General features: G+C 42.5%; 2 protein-coding genes across 2 annotated transcripts; both read left to right on the forward strand.

Moving 5' to 3' along the window:
• Positions 1-1615: 1615 nt before the first annotated feature.
• On the forward strand, positions 1616-2647 carry LOC115676196 (uncharacterized). Its single transcript, XM_030599082.2, has one exon. It carries the CDS (start codon positions 1669-1671, stop codon positions 2266-2268), a length of 600 nt encoding a protein of 199 aa, XP_030454942.2. The 5' UTR covers positions 1616-1668; the 3' UTR covers positions 2269-2647.
• A 5625-nt stretch (positions 2648-8272) lies between these two features.
• On the forward strand, positions 8273-12670 carry LOC115676187 (probable beta-D-xylosidase 2). Its single transcript, XM_030599074.2, has 7 exons — positions 8273-8811; positions 9339-9626; positions 10172-10341; positions 10461-10558; positions 10785-11135; positions 11294-11707; positions 11872-12670. The coding sequence occupies exons 1-7, from the start codon at positions 8386-8388 to the stop codon at positions 12468-12470; spliced, it is 2346 nt and encodes a 781-aa protein (XP_030454934.2). The 5' UTR covers positions 8273-8385; the 3' UTR covers positions 12471-12670.
• Positions 12671-26627: the final 13957 nt, after the last annotated feature.

Raw genomic sequence — 26627 nt, forward strand, 5'->3', positions numbered from 1 at the left:
CAGCGGCGCGGGTGGTGGTTTCGATCCTCAGTTGAATAGTTGTAGTCGGAGACAGTGGAATCCTGTGTTAGAGCCCATCTTGGAAGACGATTAGGACATAGATTTCTTCTCCGTTCCTTTTGGAAGATCAAAAGGACTTCAGATCTTTCTTTTCCCTCTCTGGCAAATGGATCCTTCATGTTGATATAGAGAGTTGGGTCGTTCTTAAGCTATTATAAGCTGATCTTTGACTGAGTCATGAATTGTTGAAGGAAGCATGGTAATTGAACTTAACCTCTATCTAGATCTTATGATGCCGGACATGCCATAATAAGATTTTTATCCGGTGTAACAAACAATATCGGAAGAGCAGACAAAATCAAAATGACTCGAGCAAGAAATAAATGCGGAAAAGTAAACCCGACACGGTAGATTTACGTGGTTTGGCAATATGCCTACTTCACAAATAGAGATCCATGGCATGATTTCACAAATATATCTCGACCCCAATTATATCCCAAGAAGCCCCACAAGAATTAATCAAGAAAATCTCTCACAATAGGTTTCTTTCCGACGGAACTGCGGAAGTACATGTAGAAACCAGGGCAAATTTTATTGTGTATACGATCATTCCATTTTAGGTCAGCTCGTTGACATGAGTAAATCATAGAAATAGGGCAATCAAAGACCAACAACTACACGAGAACATATGTCGTTCAGGTGAGATCATAGAATGGATGGTCCACCTGGTTTTTTTTTTTACATTCGATTGACTTGATCTAATCATAAAGGAGGAGTTCATGTGATAATCTTTTCTAATATCGCATGGGGCAACATAGGGAAGTTGTAGTTGGACCGCCCCGGTTCAACTCCTGCACCGCCACATATTATAGTATCACTCTGACATATTTAAAACCGATCTACTCATGTCCCAGAAAAAGAACCAATTGGTCAGCAACAGGGAGTTAACAACAGTTACAGTTGAACCGTTCCTTGACTTCTTCCTCCACTTGTTTTAGGTGGAGCAAGATTTAGGAGACCAAATCAGCTCCGAAAAGGACCACACCAAGCTATAAACAGCATTGTAATTATATAAAGTTGAATGAATCTTGGCCAACCTATTAGCTACCGGAGGTGTACATGTTTGGAGCTTGCGGATCGTATGTTTCATATCATCAGTATAATGTCCATTAGAAATGCGATCGCGAATTTCAAATAAATTCGATTTTCCTAACCGAAACGAACTTTAGAGCGCAGAAAATTCGGAAACCCCACTATTTCTATTCAAGAATGTGAAAGTTCGATTATCAGTTAAGTTCATGTTATTGATTAATGTTCATACAAGGAGGTGCATTAGTTAGCTGAAATTTGTCGAATTCAATTGAACTTAGGGAAACCCATTATGGCAAAGATCCTAATTGGATACCTTAATCGAAGAATCAATGACTCCTTTGGAACTTGGTGTTCATCGAATGTAGGGTCACATAATGTTACGAACACTAAACCAACGACCCTGTCTTCGGTTATTACCAATTCCACCCACATCACGAGATGGAGCCGTTTAACCAACACCCCCCTACACATTCCTACGTAGACTCGTTCTTCAACCACCATATAATGCAACACATCGCTACACCAAATACTTTAACCGAACTCACATTCACTCTTTCTGTCTCTCTCTCTCTCTTCATGGGGAATCAGGAGTCTAGGAATCATTCCTCCTCGGGGGGCGGAAAGGTCGTCCTGTGGGACGGCACGGTGCACCAGTGGGAGGACCCCGGCGTCACCGCGGCCGAGCTGATGCTGGAGCACCCACAGCAAGTTGTGGTCGAGTTCTACCCTGAGGCGAGAGGGAAGAGGCCGACCCCATTGCCCGCCGACCAGGAGCTCGACCCCAGGAAGATTTACCTCATGCTCCCCATGAAGCGGGGGAAGCCCGTGTCCCTATCCGCTGAGGAGGCCCGGCACGTCCTCTTCACGGCGAACTCGGTCCTGCGCTCGAGGTCTCTCCTGAACTCGTCCTCAAGGTTCTTGCCGCTGTTCACGCGGATGTGCATTCTCGGCCCCGGAGGCGACAGATACAACGAGCACACGCCGCAAGAGCGAAACCAGGAGGACGAGATGAAAGCGGCCAAGAGGTGCGCCATAGCAGACCCGATTATGTCGGAGATCATGGACGGTACGCCGGACTACTTGAGCAGGCAGCTTTCGGGGAAGGGATGGAAGCCGAGCTTAGACACCATCAAGGAGAAGAGGATTGAGAAGAAGGTGCCTTACTGGCTGTTCTAATCACTTTAAGAGGTCATCCAGCATTATATAGGCTGGCTAAGATTAGAGTCTCGATGTTGAAGAGTGCTGCTTCTGTTTTCTGAAGTGCGTTAGGGAATCTCATAGTTGTTGTGATAATACTAGTGGCAATGCAAAGACATGGGAGGGATCAAAGTCAAACAGGACTATGTCCTGACCAGGCTTTCGAGGAAGAACTCTATAGCAATGAATGATAAAGGAGATAGGTAGTTCTATGGTGGTGCGTGTGTTTATGGGCCGTTTGACCCGAAAGTCTGTCCATGACAAGGCCTGGTGGTGTCCTGATTTTGAGCCCATCGACCGTATTGAACCGGGTCGTGGAGTTTCGTTTTCGTATGCAAGTGATTTAATGCGATCGATTGGATCTTTCTTCAGCTAGTTAGGACATAGTGTGATTGATTGATGCTACACAAGTAAAATTGCCATTGAGCGGCAGGGTATATTGTTAAGAAGTTTTCCAAATGGCCCGTGTCCGGAGGTGAGACCTCCGGGTTCCAAACGCGGCTAAGCCATGTGGAGAACACTTTTACATGGGACTGTCAATAACGTCATGTTATTAGTCATCACGGAATCAATTATCCGGCACGCATCAACGAGATCAGATTTCCAACGATCTATTCCCAAAGGCTCCCCCAAAAAATAATTGGAAAAAAAAGAATAACTTAAGTAAAGATGAAGCTCCACGCCGCACCATAAGATAAAGAGAGAGTCCATTTTGTGTATTCGTGGCTGTATTATGGCCGTGTCGTGCCGTGAAGCCTCACGATTTGCGCGTCTATAATGCATGTCTTAACCCCGCGATTTGTTGAAAGCGAGGGCTCTAACTTTCTTGGAAAAAAACATAATTGTGAAGCTATAAGCTTGTTTGTAAATTGCAAAGCACGTTATAAGGAATTACATCACCCACAACTAAAGTCATTATCATGAAAAAACAACCTTAAGTTCTCTAAATTCTGGGCAAATCAATCATGATATTTGATGATATTTGCCCCTATTGGTTGTTCACACGATCGCCAATGATCACTCTTACCAAACCCATCTTTTTTCTTCTGACATTGTTTGCTACAGATGTTGGACGAACAACATGAAATTGAGACTTGGACTAAACTCATGAATGATGTAAGAACTACTTGTGTTATCTTGTGCTTTTTGTCAAGGTCGAATGGTGGTGGGGGGGTGAGCAGCCGAATCTCCCATTGCTTATTGGCCCAAAAGAGAACGAGAATGATCGAGATCCTTTAATTCTCTAATTTGAGCAGCAGATCTCATTTTCCTATGTGCTGGGTTCATAGGAAAATTTAATTTAAAAAAAGGAATTAAGTGAGAGATTAAAAAGAGATAAAGATCAAAAGGGGATAAAGTAAAAAATTATGGAAGACCACCGGCAACCCTCTGCTGCAAATCTTGGACACATCCCCAAGAAAGACACCAATTTTCTTTATCTAGTATACTCTATCAATAATGCAGAAAAGAGCTTTTCGAAATGACAGACTCCCCCATTCGACCCCAAAAAAAGAAATGACAGACCCCAAAAAAAAATTTGAATAATCTTCGAAAGAAGTGGTTTGTATGCTGCATTAGCTAAAGCTTTTCGAATCCTGGACAATAATAATAGTAATAATAGTAATAATAATAATAATAATAATAATAATAGTTTGGACATGGAACGAGACGAAGGATAATATTAATTTCTTTTCTCAAGTGGAGGGGACGGCAATTCTCGGATAGAAAAATAAGAGATCCAGAAATGAGTTCCGAGGCCCGATCATTTAGATTATTCTCCTTATGCTTTTTCAAGTAAACCAAAGATTATTTTGAATTTCACAAAAATTATGATATTTTGCACTCGCGTAACATTTCATATATTTCAAAAAAATTACATGCGCTCGACATTTAACAAAAATGAAATTCTAAAAAGTGAAATGCAAAACATAAAAAAAAATCGTAAGTCATTTCAAACAAATTTTTCTATTCCATAGACAACAAGTATTGTTCTATAATCTAACGTCATATAGGCCTTTTAAGTGATTATGAAATTCCAAAGAATCCGCTGTCCATATAGTTATTCTACGATTAAAAAAAAAAAAGAATGCACATGTTAAAAGTATTTTACAATCTCTTTTTGTACATAAGATCTCTATCTATCTATTGGCTTAAGCATGCTGCATTTATCGAATTTCGTGTGTCGTTTGGGAATTATATAATACATATGCAGTTTTTCTCTATTTATTTATCTGAATTTTTAAGTGGGACATATTATTGGAGTAAATAATGTTCGACTGTGCACTGAAAAAAAGAAGAAGATAATAAAATGCCATCATTAAAGTCCCTAAAGTCAAAAAGATCTGAATCCAGTTGGTGGAAAATAAAATGAAAAAATAAGGGAAGAAGAATAAGAAATGCTGAGGGAGTTGATGGCCAACCTCTCTTCCAAGCCAAGCTTGCTCGCACCACAGACTTTGAATGTCAAGTACAGTCAGGATCAGAGGATGGGGGACTGCACATTGTGACAATTTTATCCTAAATTATTTTTTTGATCACAAAAAATTCCAAGCTAGTACATTTATAATGAATTTATCCCGAACTATTTTTTTGATCACCAAAAATCCCAAACTGTATATTTGTGACAATTTTACCCAAACTAAAATTTTAATATTTTTATTTTTATTTTTTCGATTTTTTTTATATTTTTTTTATATTTTTTCTTTTCTTTTATTTTCTTTTTTTCCTTAATCTTCTTCATCTTCAATTTCTGGCCGGTCGTCGAACTGGTATACTTGTGACAATTTTACCCCAACTAATTTTTTAATAATATTATTTTTTTTCGAATTTATTTATTTATTTTTTCTTATTTTTTCTTTTCTTTTTTTCCTTAATCTTCTTCATCTTCAATTTCTGGCCGGTCGTCGGACCGGCGACCGGCCAGAAGAGGAAGCCAGCAAGGTCGGCCCCGTCGGCCGTTGGCGAGGGCTTGTTGGCGGGGCCAAGCCCTCGCCAGATTTGGCGAGGCTCGACCTCGCCCAACAGCCAGTGGGGCCGAGCCCTCGCTAGATCTGGCGACGGCGAGGTCGAGCCTCGGCCGGCGGGGCCGACCTTGTCGGCTTTCGCCTCTGGCGACCGGCCAGAAATTGAAGATGAAGAAGATTAAGGAAAAAAGAAAAGAAAAAATAAAAAAATTCAAAAAAATAAAGAATAATATTAAAAAATTAGCTGGGGTAAAATTGTCACAAGTATACCAGTTCGGGATTTTTAGTGGTCAAAAAAATAGTTCGGGGTAAATTTGTCACAAGTGTACCAGTTTGGAGTTTTTTGTGGTCAAAAAAATAATTTGGGGTAAAATTGTCACAACTGTACCAGTTTAGGGTTTTTCGTGGTATTAACCCTTACTTTTACTCCTTTTCACATGCAGGGTCATTGTTGTAATTTCCCCTCCTCGCGCCTGCGTAAGTGTACCGTATTATAACGTACCGTGTTTCAGAGAGCATTATGTCTGTTACCAAGAGTGAATATGGTTCCACGGTAAAACCGGGAATCGGACCGGTGGGAACCGGTCTCATTCTAGATTTCAAGGTGTGCAGGTAGATTTCAGTTTTTAAAAATTGGAGAATCAGTTCCGACGGATAAGTCTCGAGAACAAATTTTGATGTTTTTCTTGTTCTATGATGAGTGTGTAATTTAGAACCACTAGTATGAACTTCTATTTCTGGCAATATCTATAATTGAGACTTTTACTTTGTTAATGTTTCGTATTCTTCGTGTTTCTAAATATGAGTTGTAGTTAGCGAATTGTAGCAATAAATGGTGGTCATTGGAGGTGATGATTCACTGCAATCGTTCAATAAAAATACAAGTGGAACCTGGATAGATTTTACAGCCGACTTTGAAACTTGTGATAAGATAATGTTCTAGAGTATGCAATGTAGATTTTAGGTTCCAAAATTTTGGAAACCGGTTCTGACGGGTAGATTTCGGGTCGCAGGTGGAACCTGGACCGACTCTGAAACCGCTCATTCTTATCCGCTTCACCATAGCCTACTCCGTCGTAATTCATGGAAAAATCAACTATGAGGAAAATTATCCTTCTCGTGAAATACTTTAATCGAATTCATGAATCTAACAAGTACGATGAGCGTGTAATTTAGAATCACTAGTATGAACTTCTATTTCTGACAATATCTATAATTGCGACTTCATGGATCTAACAAGTATGAAGTGGGTCTTTCGAGTTGATGCTTGCGAGGTAAGGGAAAAGGTTTTCTGATGAGTGGGGCTCATGAAGAAGCTTCGGTGGCCGTGCAAAGTGAGAAAAAGATGTGGGAGTCGGATGAGCTGACGTTCACCTGATTGGCCTCGTATAATAATTGTCTCACAACTGGCCCCCGACTTGTGTTTCTTCGCAGTGGGAATTGCACCAGCCAATCCCCAATCCTCTGTCGCAACCCACTTCTATGACCAATCCGACGACGCCATCTGTGCCCTCCGGGAGCCTCATCCTTCGATAAATACTTGTCTAGATTCGCATCCACGCAAAACTTGAACCACAGCGCTCGTCGATCGTATGGACCGCCGTGCGTGTGGGTCGCACAAGATCACCACCAATCGAGATGTACTTGGATCGATGGAACCGAGTCCATGCAAAGGCTTTGCCTCCCTCTCTATCGGGTCAGGACATGCAAACCAGGTCCATCGGCCATGTACGATTTTGTGCGCCTGGTGACTCGCATGTTCAGCGGCTGTAATTGATTTGGTTCTCGTGAAATCGGGTCGAGATAAGTTTCACTCCTCTTCACGATGCCGTGTACCACGCTAGCGTCGCGTGCGGTCGTTAACATCTTTTCTCATATTTGATTAACTGATCTCGTGTTCATTCATACTCGGAGCCCCGTTTGACTTTCTGCTGCACCTAGGACTATGTAAAAAGATATTGACATTTATAAGAAACTCGGTAGACGTTTTATAACTACAACATTTGCCCGAGTACTCCGGCAACATAAAAAACAACAGTATTTGGAAAACCTTCTTGTTCAATTTTTTTGGAGCGCAGCGTCTTCAAAAAGATATGACAAAATGCGCAAAGTAACGACGCTTCACAATACGGTTGTGACATAACATAGTTTCATCATATTAGGAGTGTGCAAAGGTATTGAGAACTGCCCGGACTATCTAGAACCGGACCGGACCGGAACTGGCGGTTCCCGATTTCAATTTACTAAAATCGGTGAATACCGATCCGGTTCTCGGTTCTAGATGTGAAACCGCCCACCCACCTACTCGGACCGGATCGGTAATATATATAATTTAAAAAAAAAATTCCAACTAAATAAAAAAGAAAACATTTTAAGAAAAATGAAAACCCTAAAATCCCTAATCTTAAACTTAACGTCCATTAACTAAGTGCTCATCTTGTCTCTATCTCTCATTCATGGTCTCGACTTTTAAGTTCATCGTCCATCAACTCATGACCTCGACTCTCAATTCCCATCGATTCACGGTAGCGCCTCCGGCCATTCATCGCCTCCTTCTCTTGCTTTCGATCACTTCCATTTGCGTGAAACTTGGTGGGATCGGTTCCATGGACCCACTCGGGTACAGGACCGGATTGCGATCAGGTTCTCGGGTGGATTCATGAAACTAACAGGCAGTTCCCAGTTCTAATTTTTCGAAACCGATCCTTAATGGGTAGTTTCCGATTCCGTGATGGGAACCGCCCATCTGGGACCACGCTCACCCCTGTATCATACCCGATGATCAAAGAAAACAAGTGCTGTCCCGTCAATGTTGAGTGAGAAACTTGCAACGTCTCGACTGATAGCATACTCACAATGAATATTTATCTTTATATAATGTATTTTTAACGTGCAAAAAAAAAAACCATCTTTTCTTAACTTTTCTCAACTCTATTCCCCCAAAAAAAAAAAAAAAAGAAAACCAAAATGGCTGGTGAATCCAATAATGTAATCGACCAGAAAGAGAACACCGCTTTCCCTCAAGCAGTTCCGATTGCATCACTTCTTTAGCCCACAACACTTTCTATAACTACTCACGTTTTTTTTCACCCCGCTCAACCCAACACCCCACTGCCTTCAAAACCGCCGCACGATGACCGGAGCCGCCGTCCCCGCCGCCTCCCCCGCCGCCGCCGCGGCGACCCTCGCCCTCCTCCTCCTCCTCCTCCTCATCATCATGTCCAGCGATGCCCGCGAGCCGTTCGCTTGCGATCCGAAGGACGAGAGGACGCGGGGTTTCCCATTCTGCCGCGCGTCGACGCCGATCCCGGAGAGAGCGAGGGACCTGGTCGGCCGGCTCACATTGCGGGAGAAGGTGAAGCTGCTGGCGAACGACGCGGGCGCGGTCCCGCGGCTGGGGATCGGGGGCTACGAGTGGTGGTCGGAGGCGCTCCACGGGGTGTCGAACGTGGGGCCGGGGACACGGTTCGGCGGCGTCTTCCCCGGCGCCACCAGCTTCCCTCAAGTGATCACCACCGCCGCTTCCTTCAACGCTTCGCTGTGGGAAGCAATTGGACAGGTGATCGTCTGGCCCCCGTTCTGCTCTAGTTAAGCCAATGAAAAAGCTTGCATTAACCTAAACGAATCATTAGAGAAGCGGCAAAAAAGGACACTATCCTCCGCAGATGCTCTCTTTTCCCAAAAAAAAAAATGAGATCATTCGATCATGTCGTACGGGTTTTCTGAATGTGTTCTCGACACATTACGACGCATTCGTTTTCCGACGGATCCCAGGAATGGGTCTCGTTGTTTTTGGCTTTTTTTTGTTTATTGATTTAGTAAGATTAGGTATGGCCTAGATTATTAATACCGGAATGAACTTGGCCAATCTCAATCAGAATAATTGGGACGGGCCCAAGTTTGTAATTTTATATCTAGGCCATCTTTTCGGGAGTCGCAATGGTACGTCGGCACGTACGACGACCTTTGAGCCCTCCCTGTCCATTCATGCGACCTGTCGTTGCAACTTGCCCACGAAGTTTTACGAAGGAACTAAAAGCGCAACGTCGTTTTAATGCCTCTCCTTTTGCTGGTGGGGGTGCGCAGGTGGTGTCGGACGAGGCGAGAGCCATGTACAACGGAGGCATGGGCGGGCTCACCTACTGGAGCCCCAACATCAATGTCCTCCGGGACCCGCGCTGGGGCCGGGGCCAGGAGACCCCCGGCGAGGACCCCTTGGTGGTCGGCCGGTACGCCGCCCGCTACGTGCGGGGGCTGCAAGGAGGCGGCGGCGGCGACGGTGGCCGGCTGAAGGTGGCGGCCTGCTGCAAGCACTTCACGGCCTATGATCTCGATAACTGGAACGGGGTCGATCGCTTCCACTTCAATGCGAGGGTAAGTTTCGTGCTGAAATCACATGCGAAATCATTCATTATATTCAGTGACGTGTTAGATGACTTGATCTATCAATGGGGTGGTTGGCCAATCGAGCTTTGGTTTCATTTTCGAACCTGAATGTCCTTACCTAGATCTTTACACTTTTAAAACCTATTCGGTAATCAAATTAAACTCAGAAAACTAATTGCAAAATCCACCGGAATTTAATCATTGTTAGTCAATTTTTTCATGTGACTCTTTTATTAAACTCGGGCCAGTGACAAGAATGTAGTTGTCACGATGGTTTTTTAGTACCTGACCATCTCTATTCATGAAAAAGCTTTTGGACGTCTATTGAAATGGGAAAAGAAAAAAATCAATTAACTCTCGCGAAATTATGGAGGGACTTAATGCACGTAACTTAGGATGTATAGAAATGAATTCGACGCGCAATAAACATACGACGATGTATGATTATACGACTAAGTTTGCGTAAATTGTTATGGAAACGAGAACATATCGCTAGTGTCACATTCTCATGTTCGGAACACTTATGGACACAGGTGAGCAAACAGGACATGGAGGATACATTCGCCGTCCCGTTCAGGATGTGCGTGATGGAAGGGAAGGTGGCCAGCGTGATGTGCTCCTACAACCAGGTCAACGGCGTCCCCGCCTGCGCCAACCCGAACCTCCTCAAGAAAACCGTCCGCGGCGCGTGGCGGCTCGACGGGTAACGCCTTCTACTTCGCGATTCGTTATAGTTGCGTAAAAATCACGGGACAGTGGTGTGCTTAATTAAGTAAGGGCCGGGTGGGCTAATTCGTGTGCAATTCGATCCGGGGAATGCAGGTACGTCGTCTCGGATTGCGATTCGGTCGGCGTGTTCTACGACAAACAACACTATGCGTCCACGCCGCAGCAGGCCGTTGCCGACGCAATTAAAGCAGGTTCCCTCTTCGAATTTTGCACTCTAACAATAGTAAATAATATTAATGCGACTTCCTATAGTCCCCGCACATATAGTAATTTGAATAATTTCTCTCTCTCTCTCTGGCCCATCACCAAAGGCCCATCATGTTTTGTGGGCTAAGTAAGGTCATTGGACAAAAATCAGAAAATTGAATCAAACATTTGAGAAAGGCTAATCTCATGTATAGGTTTCACTATTTTCAGGCCTAGATTTGGACTGTGGCCCATTCCTCGCCATGCACACCGAGGAAGCAGTGAGCGGCGGCCTGCTGAACGAAGCCGAAGTCGACGGCGCTCTGCTCAATACGCTGACGGTCCAGATGCGGCTGGGAATGTTCGACGGCGAGCCGTCGGCGCAACCGCACGGGTCGCTCGGTCCGAAGGACGTGTGCACCCCGGCCCATCGGGAGCTCGCCCTCGAAGCCGCTAGGCAAGGCATCGTCCTCCTCAAGAACCGGGGACCGTCCCTCCCTCTCTCCCCTCGCCGCCACCGCACCGTCGCCGTCATCGGCCCCAATTCGGACGTCACCGTAACGATGATCGGGAACTACGCCGGTGAGCATTCGTGTCGTCTCTGCCAAAATCAAAAACTGTTTCTAATCGCGTGACCTTAAAATAGTATAATCATCAAGGTACATGTTAAGTTTAGAATATGTGATTGACCAACTCTTAGCAATGATCGATATCTCCTAAAATTGATTCTTGTGTATTAGGTGTCGCATGTGGATATACAACTCCTCTTCAAGGAATTAGCAAGTACACAAAGACGATACACCAGCAAGGTTGTGCGGACGTAGCTTGCCGCGACGACAAGCTGTTTGGAGGAGCGGTCGAGGCAGCACGCGGAGCTGACGCGACGGTGTTGGTGATGGGGCTTGACCAGAGTATCGAGGCGGAGTTCAAGGACAGGGACAGCCTCCTCTTGCCAGGACGACAGCAAGAGCTCGTGTCGAAGGTGGCCGCTGCCTCCAAGGGTCCGACTGTGCTAGTCTTGATGTCCGGCGGGCCCGTCGACATCTCCTTTGCTAAGGACGTTCCACGGGTTGCCGCCATACTGTGGGCCGGTTACCCCGGCCAAGCGGGCGGTGCCGCCATTGCCGATGTCTTGTTTGGAGCAACCAACCCAGGTCTGTTCCTTCTCGTTTATAATTCCTTATAAGGATAGATGTTACTTAAACTTATTTTAGACTTGAATCATAGTTAATTATATTATTTCATTTCCCTTAAGTTTGAAGTGATTAAATTCATTAAAATTCATTAGACTTAAATCATAGTTAATTATCTTGTTCAGGAGGAAAGCTGCCTATGACATGGTACCCACAGGATTACCTAGCAAGCGTACCCATGACCGTGATGGACATGAGGCCCACCAGATCGAACCTTTACCCGGGCCGGACCTACCGATTCTACCGAGGCCAGGTTGTGTACCCGTTCGGCCACGGGCTGAGCTACACCCGCTTCATCCACACGATCGCCGTTGCCCCCGCGGCGGTGTCCGTCCCCCTCGACGGCCGCCGCCGGCCCGCGAACGCCACCACGGCTCCCAGTGGGGCGGTCAGGGTCACGCACGCCCGGTGCGCCGGGCTCTCGCTTGGGGTCCAGCTGGATGTCAGGAACGCCGGGGCGAGGGACGGGGCCCACGCGGTGCTCGTGTACTCCACGCCCCCAGGTGGCGGCGGGGCACACTGGGCGCCGCGGAAGCAGCTGGTGGGCTTCCAGAAGGTCCGTGTGGCGGCGGGGGCCCGCGAGAGGGTTCGGATCAACATCCACGTGTGCAAGTACCTGAGCGTGGTGGACAGGGCCGGCGTTAGGAGGATTCCGATGGGGGAGCACCGGCTTCATATTGGGGATGTCAAGCACTCGGTGTCGCTTCAAGCTGAGAGGAATTAGCAAATTTTTCCATTTTTCTTTCTTATTTTGGGGGGCATCATGGCAAGATGATTAGGTATTCGTGGGAAATTACGAGCATTAGGCATTTCTTCATTTTCTTCGACAAGTTAAATATATTTCATACATATAGATTGACTCGAGTAGATAAGAACTCATACTTCGAGAGCACCTAAAAATCTCTCCATAATATAAATTAACAACTGATTTGGATAAAAGACCGTAGTCCATGTAGGTCGTCTTTTACACCTTCCATGAGTCACCGAGAACCTTTTTTTTTTTGGTCAGCAAACATTATATCTTATACTCATTCAAGTAAAAGTTTGCGATAATATACGAGCTTCAGAACAAAGCAATTCCAAAAGACAAGTAGGGGGATAAGCGATCCAATTAACCGGCAAATATTTATTACGGTGGGCTTTGGCGACCCAATCCGCAACTTGATTACTTTCTCTTCGGCAATGGGTCATCTTTAAATTGCTGAATAGCTTTGTGCGGGCCTGGGCTTCGGTGATCAATGCATAAGCTTCCCAACTCACTTGATCTGCTCCTCGCTCATCATCTCCACCAGATCGGTTCGATATGTCTCTAACACGATCTTCGGTTCACTTTTTGCTTCAAAATGTTTTAGGGCTTCAAGTACGGCGGCCTCCGCCTGAATCGCCGACGAGAACCTTGATCGCCATGCTAAAACTACTGGCTACTTGCTAGTGAAACAAGCGAAACTCAATTTGTGAACTTTTTCCCCAACACAGCTAGCATATCAACTTGATCACTATAACACAAAAGTTCACATCATCACCATAGTTATTTAACAAATGGTAACTACTGTTGTTTCTGCATGACCCAGCTAGCTCTTTACTTTGACTACTCCAAATACTTCACTATCTCCGATCGCTTGGGGGTTGATTCGCGTTCCCTAATCTCCTTCGCTCTTCTCATTTGGATATTTTTCGATACTTTGAGAGTAACACGCCTGAGGGATGTGCAAAACGGACCATCCAAACCGGAAACCGTTCGGACCGGCCGGTTTGGTCTGATTTCCGTGAGTGTCGATCCGGTTCCTAGTTCCTAAAAGTGGAACCGGTGTTCAGATGGTTCGGTTCCTAGTTTCATAGGGAACCGGACCGACTATATATATATTTTTTTATTTTTTTATTTCTTCAAAAAAAATTAATAAAACGTGAATTGAACCCTAAGTGAAACACGTTTTTTTATTCGTCTTTTCAATTTGAGGATCATTACATACATATTACTTAATTCAACACGAAAAGATGGCAACAAGTAGTCGGAAAAAAAAAAAAAAGTGTTCGGTTCCTTGGTCCTGTTCTAGGACCTATAGGACCAACCGGTCCGATTCCCCGGTTCCCAATTTTGAGAACCGATTATCTCGGTCCCGGATCTATTTTGAAATCAGATCGGACCGGAAACTGATTGCCCCTAACAAACATTCACTGCGATATTCACAGCGGTTACTCATTAGCATCGATTTTTTCGGTCGGAGCAACACCATCCTTTTCTAAGCAGACCCACTGCAGGACCAGACGCATTCTTGCAGACAACCATCATCACGTTCGGAAAGGATAAGCCTTGCCCATCTCCCTTTTCCAAGGAGTTCACATCCACGAGCCTGTGCTTGAACAGTTGAATTGAGTGCGAGACGAAACGGGAAGATGCAAAGTCACTCGGGGAGAAAATAGTCAGGAACTGCCATGATTGATGGAAGGAAGAGTCCAAAACATTACATGAGAACCATCGAAAACAAAAGGTCAAGAATGGCCACTGAAACTGAAACCCCTCCATTTGCCAAAATCCTAGGCCAAGTGTCTGGGAACACCTTCCTGTCGTTCCATGTGAATGTGTGTGAACGTGGTGGGTCGCTTCGCAGAGGGTCGCGAACAGCAGCAGGACCAGCTCGCGCTTTGGACTGCCTCAGAACCCCAGACCCATCATGTGGGGAGAGGGACTTAAGCCAGAGGTATTGACAAAAGTCCATGTCGAAACGAGCGAGGAACACAGCACGACGCGCTCGACCTTGACAATTGACATTCGCGATAAACGAGCCCCAGAAGGCCAAAATCTACTGCTGTGCGCCATGATTGTATCATGCATCGTGGGTCAGAGCCGGCCATGCCTGGCCCCTATCTTCTCCCTCCTTCCCTCCCTCCCTCCCTCCCTTCGCTCATCACCATCCTCTCGTTTCGGGTTTCGAGTTTCAACCCCCATCGCGTCACTTGTCTCGTGAACTGCGGCATCGTGAATTCAATGTGGGGTTTCGGCGTTTCGCTGGATGAATGGATCGCGCATGTGTTTCCCATAAATTTCTTTACTTGATTGTGCGAAATTGTACAACTGGCTCGCCCCAAAATGTTGTACTTGAGTTGCCAAAAGAGCATGAACCACGCCCCCTACCCTCTATTGTCAAATCCATTACGCATTAATCATTGCGGTCACCGTCACCGTCCTACGTAGTCCTACACTTCTTGGCCCGGAAAGGCTATTCAGAATTCTACTGTGAGATCAGCTTCACGTATTGACAAGAGCCTTCTTTTAGAACTAGTCCTCCATGTCCCTTTATTCATCCAATGTGTATATGATATCTACTTTTGAGAGCACGGCCATACATGTGAACCTATGTGTCGACATTCGCATTTTGCGAGAATATTAAGCGTTTCAAAATTTGAAAAAATTTCGATTAAGTAAAAAAGCGAAGCGAAAATCAATTCAGGCATAAGCAATCGGCGAAATCTGAAAGGACTCGACCTGGTTACCACATGAAAAGGAAGCTACGCGATGTGGGCTACGAAATCCTACGGTGAACTAAAAGTAGATACTAAGGAGTTTATCGTTCCATTTTGAACTAAAGAATCGACCAAACTTTAACTTTAATATTAAAGTTTAGTTTGGCCAGTAACCGAACCAAACTTGTTAGTCAAGTTTGAAAGATTTATTGATACATGGGAACTTCCAATTCAACCATTCTTCTCCTTCTAGACTAGACTCCGACGAAAAATTGAGAACTTTTCTTTTTGTTTAAAATTAGTCGAACCGAGAAAGAAATCGAAAGCATCTAAAAACTAAACTATACTAAGATGAAGTAAATGTTGTGCATTACCTCATCTTGCTAGAAGATGTTTGTTATTTACATGTTATCATACTGAAAACTTGCCAAAGAAAAAGGGGGAAGATTGCGGAAGATTGCAATGTGTCTGGCACGTCATGAAAGAGAGCAATTTTAGGGTCAAATTTCATTTGCTTTCCTTCTTCTAACAGACATATCCTATGGAATCTTCGCCATTTGTATGTAGTCAGCAAGAAAGGACTCCGCTCGTGCTAAAGAAGATTTCGATGCAGGCGAGCTCTTTTTCTCGCGTTGTGCGGCATCGGAGTCTCGATCCAATTTCTTGGAACACTTTTTACAAATCATTTCCACGTGTGGACGATGCTTCTCCGGGATGATTGTACTTAGCTTGAGTTCCAAGGTCGTAGCTTTGAATCTGGCCGCTTTGCTTATTCATGCTGAAAAGAAATTTCTCAGTTCTTTTTTTTTTTCCTTTCTTTTTCTTTTGGTTGTGAAAGCTTCAAGCAAAAGCTGACTCCTCTGGTTGGGGCTCGAAAAGATCCCTGTGACTTACAGCAAAAGTTTCACGAGACTCCCCACACCTCCTTTTGATTCTGTCAGGTGTTTCCTCATAATATCTTGCATTACTATATGTTTTATACGCATTAACTCCTTACTTCTTGACTCGATGCGATTAGCACTGGCTTCATTAAGTTTCTATATCATGTTTTATCAAGTTCCTTTCGCACCGGCAAAAGGAAATAGCTAGCGACCGTTACTTTTATTCGTTAGAGATAGATCATGAGATGAGGTCCGCGTTGGTATATAAAACTATGTGGTCTTGTGAGGACAGTCGTGGCCTCGCTATTGTCCGTTGTTTTCTCCTTACCCAAGTTCCATATCTGTTGATATTGTATTTGTCTGTGCAAATTTTCATTGACCCATATTGCGTGAGGGCAAAGGCACTAAAATCAGCCGCATCTGCTTTGTCAAAAGCCGAAGAAATCGTGCTGACTTCGGGCTTGTCATTGCCTTGTCTTTAAGCAATAGTAGGGAAAGAAAACATATTATTATTATTATTATTATTTATTTGCAAATAACTTTTAATCAACTATATTTGACATGTAGATCTCTCAACACTTACTTTTCCCAAATTCAGGAACCCCACTAATTAAGTCCACCTTTCCTTTTTTTGGGACCCTGAAACGTCACATCATCTCGAGCTTGAGATGAGATGATGAGAGGATTGATGAGGTAAAGACTTGTTTATAGCCAAAAAGATGGAGACTTGAGTCACCCAAAAGGTGCATCGTCTCTCTTCAAATTCTATGCTTGATACGATTTGTGTAGCATTATGGAATGTCGAATACCAATAAAGCTAAGTCTTGAGCAAACTTTTGCATGCATTAATCCTACTTTAATTAAGTTCCAAGATATGGATTGACTTGAATTGAAAAAAAAAAAACGCTGCATCAATACCAATTTTTCTGGGAAAAAAAAAACAAGAAATTGAAGATGGCATTCCTGACGAATCAATTCGGGTTTCATCTTGATTTTATTGTTACAGTCATATGAAAAAGTATCAGGATGTCTTGTTTATGTCTTCTTTCTTCTCATATATGATGTGGACCATTGTTACATTGTAATGGTACTTATAATTACGTGAGAGGAGGATGATGTGCATACATCTAATGTTTGCAAAAGCATTTTCTTTTATTTTGTTGAAGATAGATCATTGACTATCTTCATGCATTATCAGATAATTTAGCTTCAAAAAAACAAATTGGACAAATCCTCATTATGCCAAGTTTGATATAGCTGTGGTTAAACTATATCGTGATGTGCTATGAATGTGTTGTAATTCGTATGTCTAGTAGCGCGTGTTTCACGATTGCAGCACTTTAAAATTAGGCGAGTGTTACGAGCCGTTGTAGCTTTGGAGGTGGTACAGTTGTGAAGTGTTGCCAAATACAATACAACCGTTTATTACCGGCTTAGAATTCATTTTAGACGGAGATCTTGAGCATGTTAGAACTTTAGACCCTTTTATGATCGCTCTCAAAATACAAATATATAAGGAGGGGGCCAATTAATGAAGTAATAAACAATTATACTTGAATTGCTAGTCATGTCTTCCTTGACAAAGAAAATTAAACCAAAGAAAAATTAACCATCTGTCTCTCTCTCTCTCTCTCTCTCTCTCTCTCATCCACGTATAACTTCCCAATTGACTAAGCACTGAATACCTCAACTAGGCTATCAGTTTCTTCACATATCTTTCCATGCTATTATAATATAAGCTCCAGATCATGTGTGAAGAAGATGAGGGATATGGAATACGAGGGTAAACAGGCCCGATTCATGAATTGGCGATTCCAAGGCATCATTAATAAATCGAGGGGCACTGTTGCATGCACGATATGCATAGTTTAATCTCCAAATAAAGGCGCCTTCATCTTTCCATCAGCTGGCGATCGATGATGAGGAAGAGACATGCCCCCCCGCCTTTGATTCCTCGACTGACCAATTGCGAAATCAAGAAAGTTTCAGAGACCTTTTGATTTCTTCCAAGATGTTTTCTTCTTTGGTTTTGGGTTTATCCGATGATGAGTTGCAGAGGATATTGCTGCTGATCAAAGCAAAAGATGCTGTTTGCTCCTATCAAAGCATTTTTGAGCAGGGATATGTTTATTTACTCTCTCTTTCTCTTTCTCTCTCTCTCTCTTCAAAATGACTACGAATATTAGTTGATTATTAGATAGGAGAGAGTAAGTTGTAAAGTGTACAGTTCTAATTTTTTGGCCAAATTAAGATGTAGATTCCCATGATCTTTTTTCATTTTAGTTACCTAAAAAACAACTATCTTTGAAGAAATTGGAAGTTAATTACTAGGGCGAATCAACAGGTCGGTTCAATTTCAGATCCCTACTGATACTCGACCCTACCCTAATGTGGAGGGTGTGTGTGTGTATTGTGATCCAACTCGAGACTTGACCAGTATAGAAGGTCAGGTTATCGGGTTTCCTTTCGTATGTTCATGAATGTGTTTAGTGTTTAGCAAACATTGTTTTCTCTGATTGTTTTGGTTTTGAAACGAGTTCGGTAATTTGCTTCGAGTCGGGTCGGGTTCTTGAACCGAAATCGATCCGAACGGTCAGTGACCCACATAATTTTACTTGCTACCCAACCCGTAAAAGACCCTAAATTTATTCGGACAAGTTCGAGGTTTTTTTTTTCTTTTTTTCTAACACCCCTAGTAATCAGAACGCAGCCGCATATTACATCTTAAACATGACTATAAAAGTCAAAGCCAAACCATGTCTAACAAACACTTGGTTGCTAATGACATCACTTAATATAACCTAAAAAAAAGCAGAACGAAGCTAACCTCCCCATGATTAGCTAATTAATTATACATTAACGTGAAAAACATATGATTCGTCCCTGGCAGTTGGCACTTGTCAGCATTAATTGAAAACTCAAGCTCGTATCCGCTGAAAAACCATATTCTAATCCTTCTCTTTTTTTGCTGATTTCCTAAAAAAATTATTGACCAAGAGCAATTCACATTATCTACTTTATGCCCTAATTAGCACCAAAATCAAAACGGCCTCTTCACTTTTTTCACCTCCCCGCTCCTTAATTCTACTTTAATTCTTTTTTGTTGGGCTTTTCCCCTTTATCGAATTTGGCAAATGTACCAATTAAAAGCTCTAATTAAGAGTTAAAAAATCAATGAAAAAACTTTATTCCATGATGCCAAAGATGTCAGAGACTTATCCACCTCCCCTGAAAAGCAAGCTTAAAGAAAGGCGAATGGTAAAAATTTCACAAATCTCAAAAAGCGATAAATAAATAAATAAATAAATAATAGCATGTGAGTTTGCGTTAATCTCTGCAATATTAGGTGAATAATTAGCCACTTTTTCGTGCTAAAACAAGAGCAGAACACTGCGCTTAACCACCCCGGATTAGGCTGGCCTTCGCTTGCAAAAGCTGCATGTCGTTTTTGGCTCCCTCCCACGTACGCACGTGCTGCGTCATCGCGAGACACGTGCGGCCCACAGCCACGCCTCTGAGTTATGCAGTGCCTTTTTCTTTTATCAACTTTTTTGAGAATTTCTAGATGGAAAGATGAGTTAAGGGGGAAAAAAATTTGGCTTAGAGCCTGAATTTCCCATGTATTTTAATGACCCATTTCCTTATTTTTCATATATAATTTAGTGGCCCCATTTATATGCCGTCAAAATGGAAAAAGGGAGGGAGCTACAAGAACCTTATCTTAGGATTGGGGGATGAGGGGAATCTTTAGGGTTGCACGTCACCCCCAAATGCTCCCTTGGGTGCAAACATGTCTAGAGAATTGGAGAGTTTGCCACCACAAGAGATTCTTTGTAATTTTTTAATTCATGTGATTCTTGATTTATAGATTCTAATTTTAATGTTAACTAAGATTAGCAAAAGGAGAGAGAGAGAGAGAGAGAGAGAGAGAGAGAGAGAGAGAGAGAGAGAGAGAGAGAGAGGAGGATGCTTTGATTCTCTTATTAAGTAAGGATGTTGTTGGTGGCATTAGCCACCCTGGCAATGAATTGGGTAGCCACCACCATGCATTACGACCTATGATTTCAGTGTTCATTTTCTCACTTTACAATTCTGCAGAACTTGATCTACTACAACTACTCGATGATCGTGTGGAGGACCACCCCTCTTTAAAGGAAAAGAATTCGTGGGGGCTGTCTTTATATTCGAATTAGGATTCTACTCGGAGGAAGTCAAGGTTAAGATCATTAAACCTTACTTGAGAGAGCACGTGGTCTTTTAATGCTGGATCAAGTCGGATTTGTTTAATGAATGACTTACTGACAGGCCATTGTTATTACATTCTCCATCATGCACAAGGCACGTCTAAAGTAACGGGCACGCATTAGACTTACCTAGCTTCATTAATATGGTCGAGTTGGGTTCAATTGGTCGATCGAGAACCAATACAATGAGAGACCAAGACATAAATGCGTGGCATGGTTTAGTTTATAGTATGAACAGAAGGGACCACGATGCGATTTTCATTTTGTCTTGACATGTGATCAATTTGATGAATTAGAGTCACGCTTCATCTCTAATCTTGTTTTGTTTACATTAACCACAGACTAAAGTCATATGGTGAGTCCACTATCCTCGGATCAAAATGGTGAGGGAGTGGGAACACTACTAACGAACCACGCACCATAATCATATGTGGAAGTGGGGACGAGAAACTAATATAGTACTTCTCAAAATGCAGGTTGCCACTTGCCAGTACGGTCTTCGTCAATTGAATTCGAATCCATCTAGTTCCTATGTCGGAGCTGAATAATTGGCAATAGTTTGGAATGACAACACAAGGAAAAAAGAGCGAGTGGATCGTCTCCGAAAAGAATGTTAGAAATGAACAGCAACCACCAGTAATAGTCCTTCTGCAAGGGGGGGATGGACATAAACAATGCACAACCTTGTTGTGTGAATTGGTCAATCCCTTCACAACGAGATAGGGCAAGACATGGCATGTGTGTGTGTGGGGATATTGGATGCGAAAGGGATTGAACATTCCATGTTTTCTCTTTCGTTTTTTGTTGAGAATTGTCCCTAAGGATGGGAAGCTGTTAGGACAGCAACCCCTCTGTTGTGGCCGCATTCCCCCATTATTAGTACTGTTGTTGTTGTTGCTGCTCTCGGTGTTGTGAATATCATCCATACAAGATAAGAAATGAGGGATTTTCAATAGGGTCGCCAACTCGACGTTTTGCCATATTTTCCGGAGTCATTGTCTTCTGTCCGGCCTTTTGATTAATGAATTATGGAGATGGGCATCTCCTGCATTCATATTCAATTAAGTTTTCACGCGATTGATGTTATATAACACGTAAGGCATCAATCAGTGGTATCGTTGGAGAAATTGCTCCGATTAGGGATGCAGAAAATATATAGTAGGCCCAGCTTTTTTTAATGAGAAAGCCCATCTTATTAGTTCATATGTGCCATGTTAACCTCATGAGCTAGGTAAGACGCGAGCCAGAATTAGGATGAGCGCTTCTGAAAAATTATTTGTACTCAATGGTGTGGAGAATTGAATCAATGCCATGCCCACATACACGAATCTGTTCCTTTAACAGACAAACCAATCTCATAGCTTGTCCTGTATTAATCTCTCTCTCTCTCTCTCTCTCTCTCTCTCTCTCTCTCTCTCTCTCTCTCTCTCTCTCTCTGGTAGCCGTAAATGTTGGACACATGGGCCAAGATTTCAATTGGAACATGCAGGGGAGGAACCTAAGAGAAGTACATGTGTTGGAAGTGTGTATATGGAGGTAAGGGTGGGGTTGTTCACAAGAGCCTATTGAATCATAAAGTTTGTGAACCAAAAAAAGTGGACCCTTTTGATCATGCCAATGGCCCTTCCCTCCATTGATGACCTTAACCTAAGAATGTGATGCACATAAAAAAGAACAAGCACAAGAGCAATTTTATCCGTACGTGATAACTTTGTATACAACCTGGATCGTCTGTTAACTGTACTGGAGCTGCAAACCATATGGTCGCGGGAATCATCAATGGACCCAATATTTTTTGTTTTCCAAGACCCTCTGTGGCTTGTCAACGTGGGTCCAATGGTCCCGAATCTATAGGAACAGAAAAATACAGGAATAAATGCTACATTTATCGGACACATCTACCTTATCTAACATCAATGTAGGATGAACGAATTTCGAATTTTTCTCCCCTCGAAGCGTTTAATCATTTGGGTTTTTCTTATTGTACTGAATTCTCTGTCCCTTTTGCGATGTATTATTCTTTTGGTAACGGGGAAGTTGATTAGTATCATAGGATGCAATAATGTCGTTTTTTGCCACGAATGTCGAGTTTTGCAATCCCATTATTTGGTTTGTTGAAAGAGTGAAAAATCATAGTATTACTCATATAAAGTTAGCTACAGAACAGTCCACATAGATAATTTCTGCAACCTCATGTTTCGTCAGCAGATCTAGTATAATATGAATATCTAACTAGCTTGATCGACCAAGTTCATTATAGAAGAAGAAGCGGTTTACCTAAAGGCTATGAAACTAGGTAGACCATCTTGTCGTAAACCAATCCTTAAACCAAATTAGAGATAATGCCCTGATTAGCGAGGGTTTTTCATCTTGTGCACCTACATGGCGAATAAGATAATACTTCTTATTAGGGAAAATTGTCTTATTACTTTAAAAATTATTGTACGAATGTCAATTCAGTTCTAAGCTGTTCAATTTTTATCAATTAGTTCTAAAATTCTATGCGAAATTCCATTGTAGTATTTTTGGTCAATTTTCGTCGGAAATCGCTGACCTGGCGATATGCCATGTAGGGCGGCCGTCGATGACTAGACCGTCACGTCAGCAATTTCCGACAAAAATTGACCAGGGGACTATTTGTCATAAACCAATCTTTAAACCAAATTCATGAAAATACCCTTTATTTGCAAGGGTTTTGTTTTTCTCCATTTTGTGCACCTAAACGGCGAGTAAGATGATACTTCTAACCGCGAGAACATTTCCCTTTTCCGAGAATGAACTCACGCCCGCGAATGTCGGTTCTCGTCTTTGCTTCTGGACCAAGCACGATCATGTGAATGTCGAGGACTGTTTTAACTTCGGAATGGTGACTCTTCTTCGACAGGCTGGGGTTGGTATTGACAATGATGTCGTGTCGTCCCCATCAACGTATGACCTAACTTTCCCATGGCAGGAAAATTGGAGAAGCTGATGTTGGCTAACAGGGCACATGATGAATTGCTTCCATTCCATGCCCTTGAATCATTGGGAGGTCTGGTTTGGTTTCATTGATAAAATTGTCACATTACGTTGAATTGCACCCTTTTCAATTGCTTGGATGATTATGCATTTTGAAATAAGGATCTCTTGAGAACACATCGCCCCGCCATTGTCGTCGCTAGTCTCCGCGCAAGTGTCGACCATCGTGGCAGCCACGATCTCTCGTTGTCACGCCTCCATCGACAGATGTTGCCGACCCCTCATCGACTCGACTCGACTCGACTCGACTGATCTACTACACCACAGGATAGGCACGGGATGGGAGTTAGATTCCCCATCCCCACCCCATTAAGCAAGGATCTGCCCCGCCGCCGCCGCCGCCGCCGCATGTCCTTTGTGGGGCTGGGTGAGGCAGCCATCAAGAGGCAACGGTCCCTCTGAGGCACTGCGCTAGACACAAAAACCTCTTAAAGAGAATTTAAAAACGAGTTGCACTTGTGAAATTTTATAGAGATGGGCATGCTTCAATCTTTACAAATTAGTCAATATTGAACAAAGTGAAGGAGAAACACATGTTAAAAGTACTTGTTCCACATTGTTTATCTAGGGAGCTTTCCATGCTTACATCTCGTATAAAAGTGAGACTTGCAAGTAAGAATATCTCAGAAGTTTAGTCTCGCATTATTTTAGTGTTGAAAGTTATAAGCTAGCCTCACTTCAAAAAGACAAAACTTCTCTCAATGCCTAACACTTGATGATGGGCTTTTATTCTATCGAAGTTCATTGGATGAGTTGGAACGTTTTAAATAAATAAACGTAATTAACAATGTAATAAATATAAATAACTATGTTTGAAAGTGCAAGTTTCAAATAAATAAAAAAGTAATATAAGACAACTAATTTCTCTTTTATGTATATTTCTTGGCGGGGCGGATCGGCGGGTCGGGGTGGGGTCAAGGAATTCTATTCCATGAGTGGTCCAAATTCAATCTGTAGTTTTTCTCTAAACATGAAAGTTCAAGGAGTTGGAATCTTATTACCCAATAAATTCAATTCCACAGCCAACCAAACGAGACTTGAGAGTTTCGCATTAATTTCATACGAATCAAAAACCACATCAAGACCATCATTGAAAATAGTGCTCATAATAGCGAAAGGTTTCGTAGATCAAGAATGAAGTGGAAAATAATTAATATCAGTGCCATCGTCATAGCAGCGGTATATTAAATCGTGTTTTCATCTAACTACTTAAACATTCTAAGTGGTGGATAGTATGGTCACTTAAAGATATGCAGACCACACTTTTATCTAACCGAACACTTCGATAGTGATTTCATGGTTCTTCGAAATTCTACGGTAATCAATGCAGAAATTAGCGAGCAACAATCATGATCGGAACCCTCATTTTGGCAAATGTTGTTTGGACGCATTTCTAAGTGAGGAGAGAATATAATTGTAATGAACTTAAGCAGTCAAATTAACAGTGGAACAAATTAAAATACCCTAAGCACAACATTACAAATATTTTTATCTACACATTTTTTCTTGATGAAGTTACCAAATCGATAGAGAAAAGTAATATTAAAGTAGAGAGGATTTTTACTACCAATGACATATATGTAATTTTCATGTTAAAGTAGAAGAGAGAGTAATGCTGCTAATAATATACATGTAGTTTCTATCGTAATTATGTATGTCCTAAATTCTCGTTATATATTGGGGCAATATCTTTTGTAGTTGTAATCTTGAAACTTTTAACTCTGAAAACTGATACTGATGTTGATAGTGAAGAGATTGCCAAGTATGGTATTGTGGTTTTCCCTTTCTAATTTGAAAGGTTTTTTCACGTAAAAATTCGTATATCTTCTTCTCTATTTTTTCTCTTCAATGATGCGCGTTCTTAGCATTTCTCTCCTCTCTCTATAGCCTACACTTCCACTTCCTTTCCTCATCGTCGATTCCATCATCCCAATTGTTGCGGCCTCCACCTCTCTCCATTGTCACTAGCCTCAGGAATGAAGCAAATAAAAAGAGAGAACGAGCTTGATAGTCATAGGGGAGGGAGAAAGAGGTTGTGGTTAGTGACGACCGGGCCGTGACACCATGGTTGGTAAGTGGCAATGACGGCAAAGGTGGACAAGGAAGAGCTACTCGGAGAAAGGAGGAAAAAAAAGAAGACGAAATACTAAAAAAAAAACGCTTAATTTTGGTGGACTGATATATAAATTTACCCTCCATTTAGATGATCATGATCTTAATATGACCAGGCATGAGAAATTGATCTTCCTATATGATTGTTAATCATCCTACAAGTTCATTAGAAAACGACTCTAATTGTTGGCTTCAAGCTTTATACAGAGAATCAGCAGAATTCTCAACATATCTCTAATATAGGAAATTATTCTACAGAAATCCCTAATTATCTATAACATTCCCTTCAAACTCAAGGTGATTAAGTCAGCTTGAGTTTGGAATCGAGTCAAATAGTGTCCAATGGCTAAGCCTTGGCGGATGAGACGGCGTTCGGCAGCTGTTCATGGCTAAACTTCCAAATCTAGCTGACCTGAGAGTGGCGAGTCTAGTGATGGTGTTGACTTCTCGAAACAACATGCGAAACGTTGAGAATCAGAGGGGAAACAGCAAGCGGCTAGCTTCGAAATAGTAACTAAGCGACGCGGCCTATACGATTAGGTAGCATCAAGCGACTTATGTGACTGGCTTGGGAAAATAGTTATTGAGTGATTCGAAAGAGAAGCCACCTCCGTGAAAAAGGTTCGACTTGGTGATACGACCGCTACAATTGGCATTGAAGCACGACCATCGTGGATTGGGCTCGACTAAGTGTTTTCTCACATAAGAGTTGTGCACATGGAGTGAACACTGTTGAGCGGCGGGGATGGATTTATTTGGGTGTCCGCTCGAGGTGCACTTGGGGTTTGTTCAAGAACTGTGGCTTTGATACCATATGAGATTTTGTAAAATCACTACCAACTGTTCTAAAATCTTTTATAGTATCAGAGTAGGAGATCCCGAGTTCAAATATTTCCATACCCCTATTTGTCTCTCTAATTGCATATTTCCACGCTTTAGGCTCTGGCCAAAGTCCCCCTACGCTTGAAGAGAGTATTAGAATATTCAAATATTAAATCATGCTTTCATCTAACAGCTTAAATTTTTTAAATTGGAATTTCTAACATCTTTAGTGGATATACTTTCAAGTGATAACTCTCTTCTAATCACAATATCGATGCAACTAGACTTGAATGAAAATTAGGGATGTAATTCTTCCATTTAGAAATATAATCTTCCACCAAC

This window comes from Syzygium oleosum, unplaced genomic scaffold (genome assembly GCF_021117445.2).
Source record: "Syzygium oleosum isolate NSW1041296 unplaced genomic scaffold, Sole_v2.1 Sole_v2.01, whole genome shotgun sequence".
Classification (NCBI taxonomy): domain Eukaryota; kingdom Viridiplantae; phylum Streptophyta; class Magnoliopsida; order Myrtales; family Myrtaceae; genus Syzygium; species Syzygium oleosum.

Bases quoted from the DNA above. Each gene is read 5' to 3' on its own strand.
- LOC115676196 (XM_030599082.2), top strand. From the start codon at position 1,669: ATGGGGAATCAGGAGTCTAGGAATCATTCCTCCTCGGGGGGCGGAAAG.
- LOC115676187 (XM_030599074.2), top strand. From the start codon at position 8,386: ATGACCGGAGCCGCCGTCCCCGCCGCCTCCCCCGCCGCCGCCGCGGCG. The intron at 10,342-10,460 runs GTAACGCCTTCT...CGGGGAATGCAG, and splicing joins GGCGCGTGGCGGCTCGACGG to GTACGTCGTCTCGGATTGCG. The intron at 11,136-11,293 runs GTGAGCATTCGT...CTTGTGTATTAG, and splicing joins GATGATCGGGAACTACGCCG to GTGTCGCATGTGGATATACA.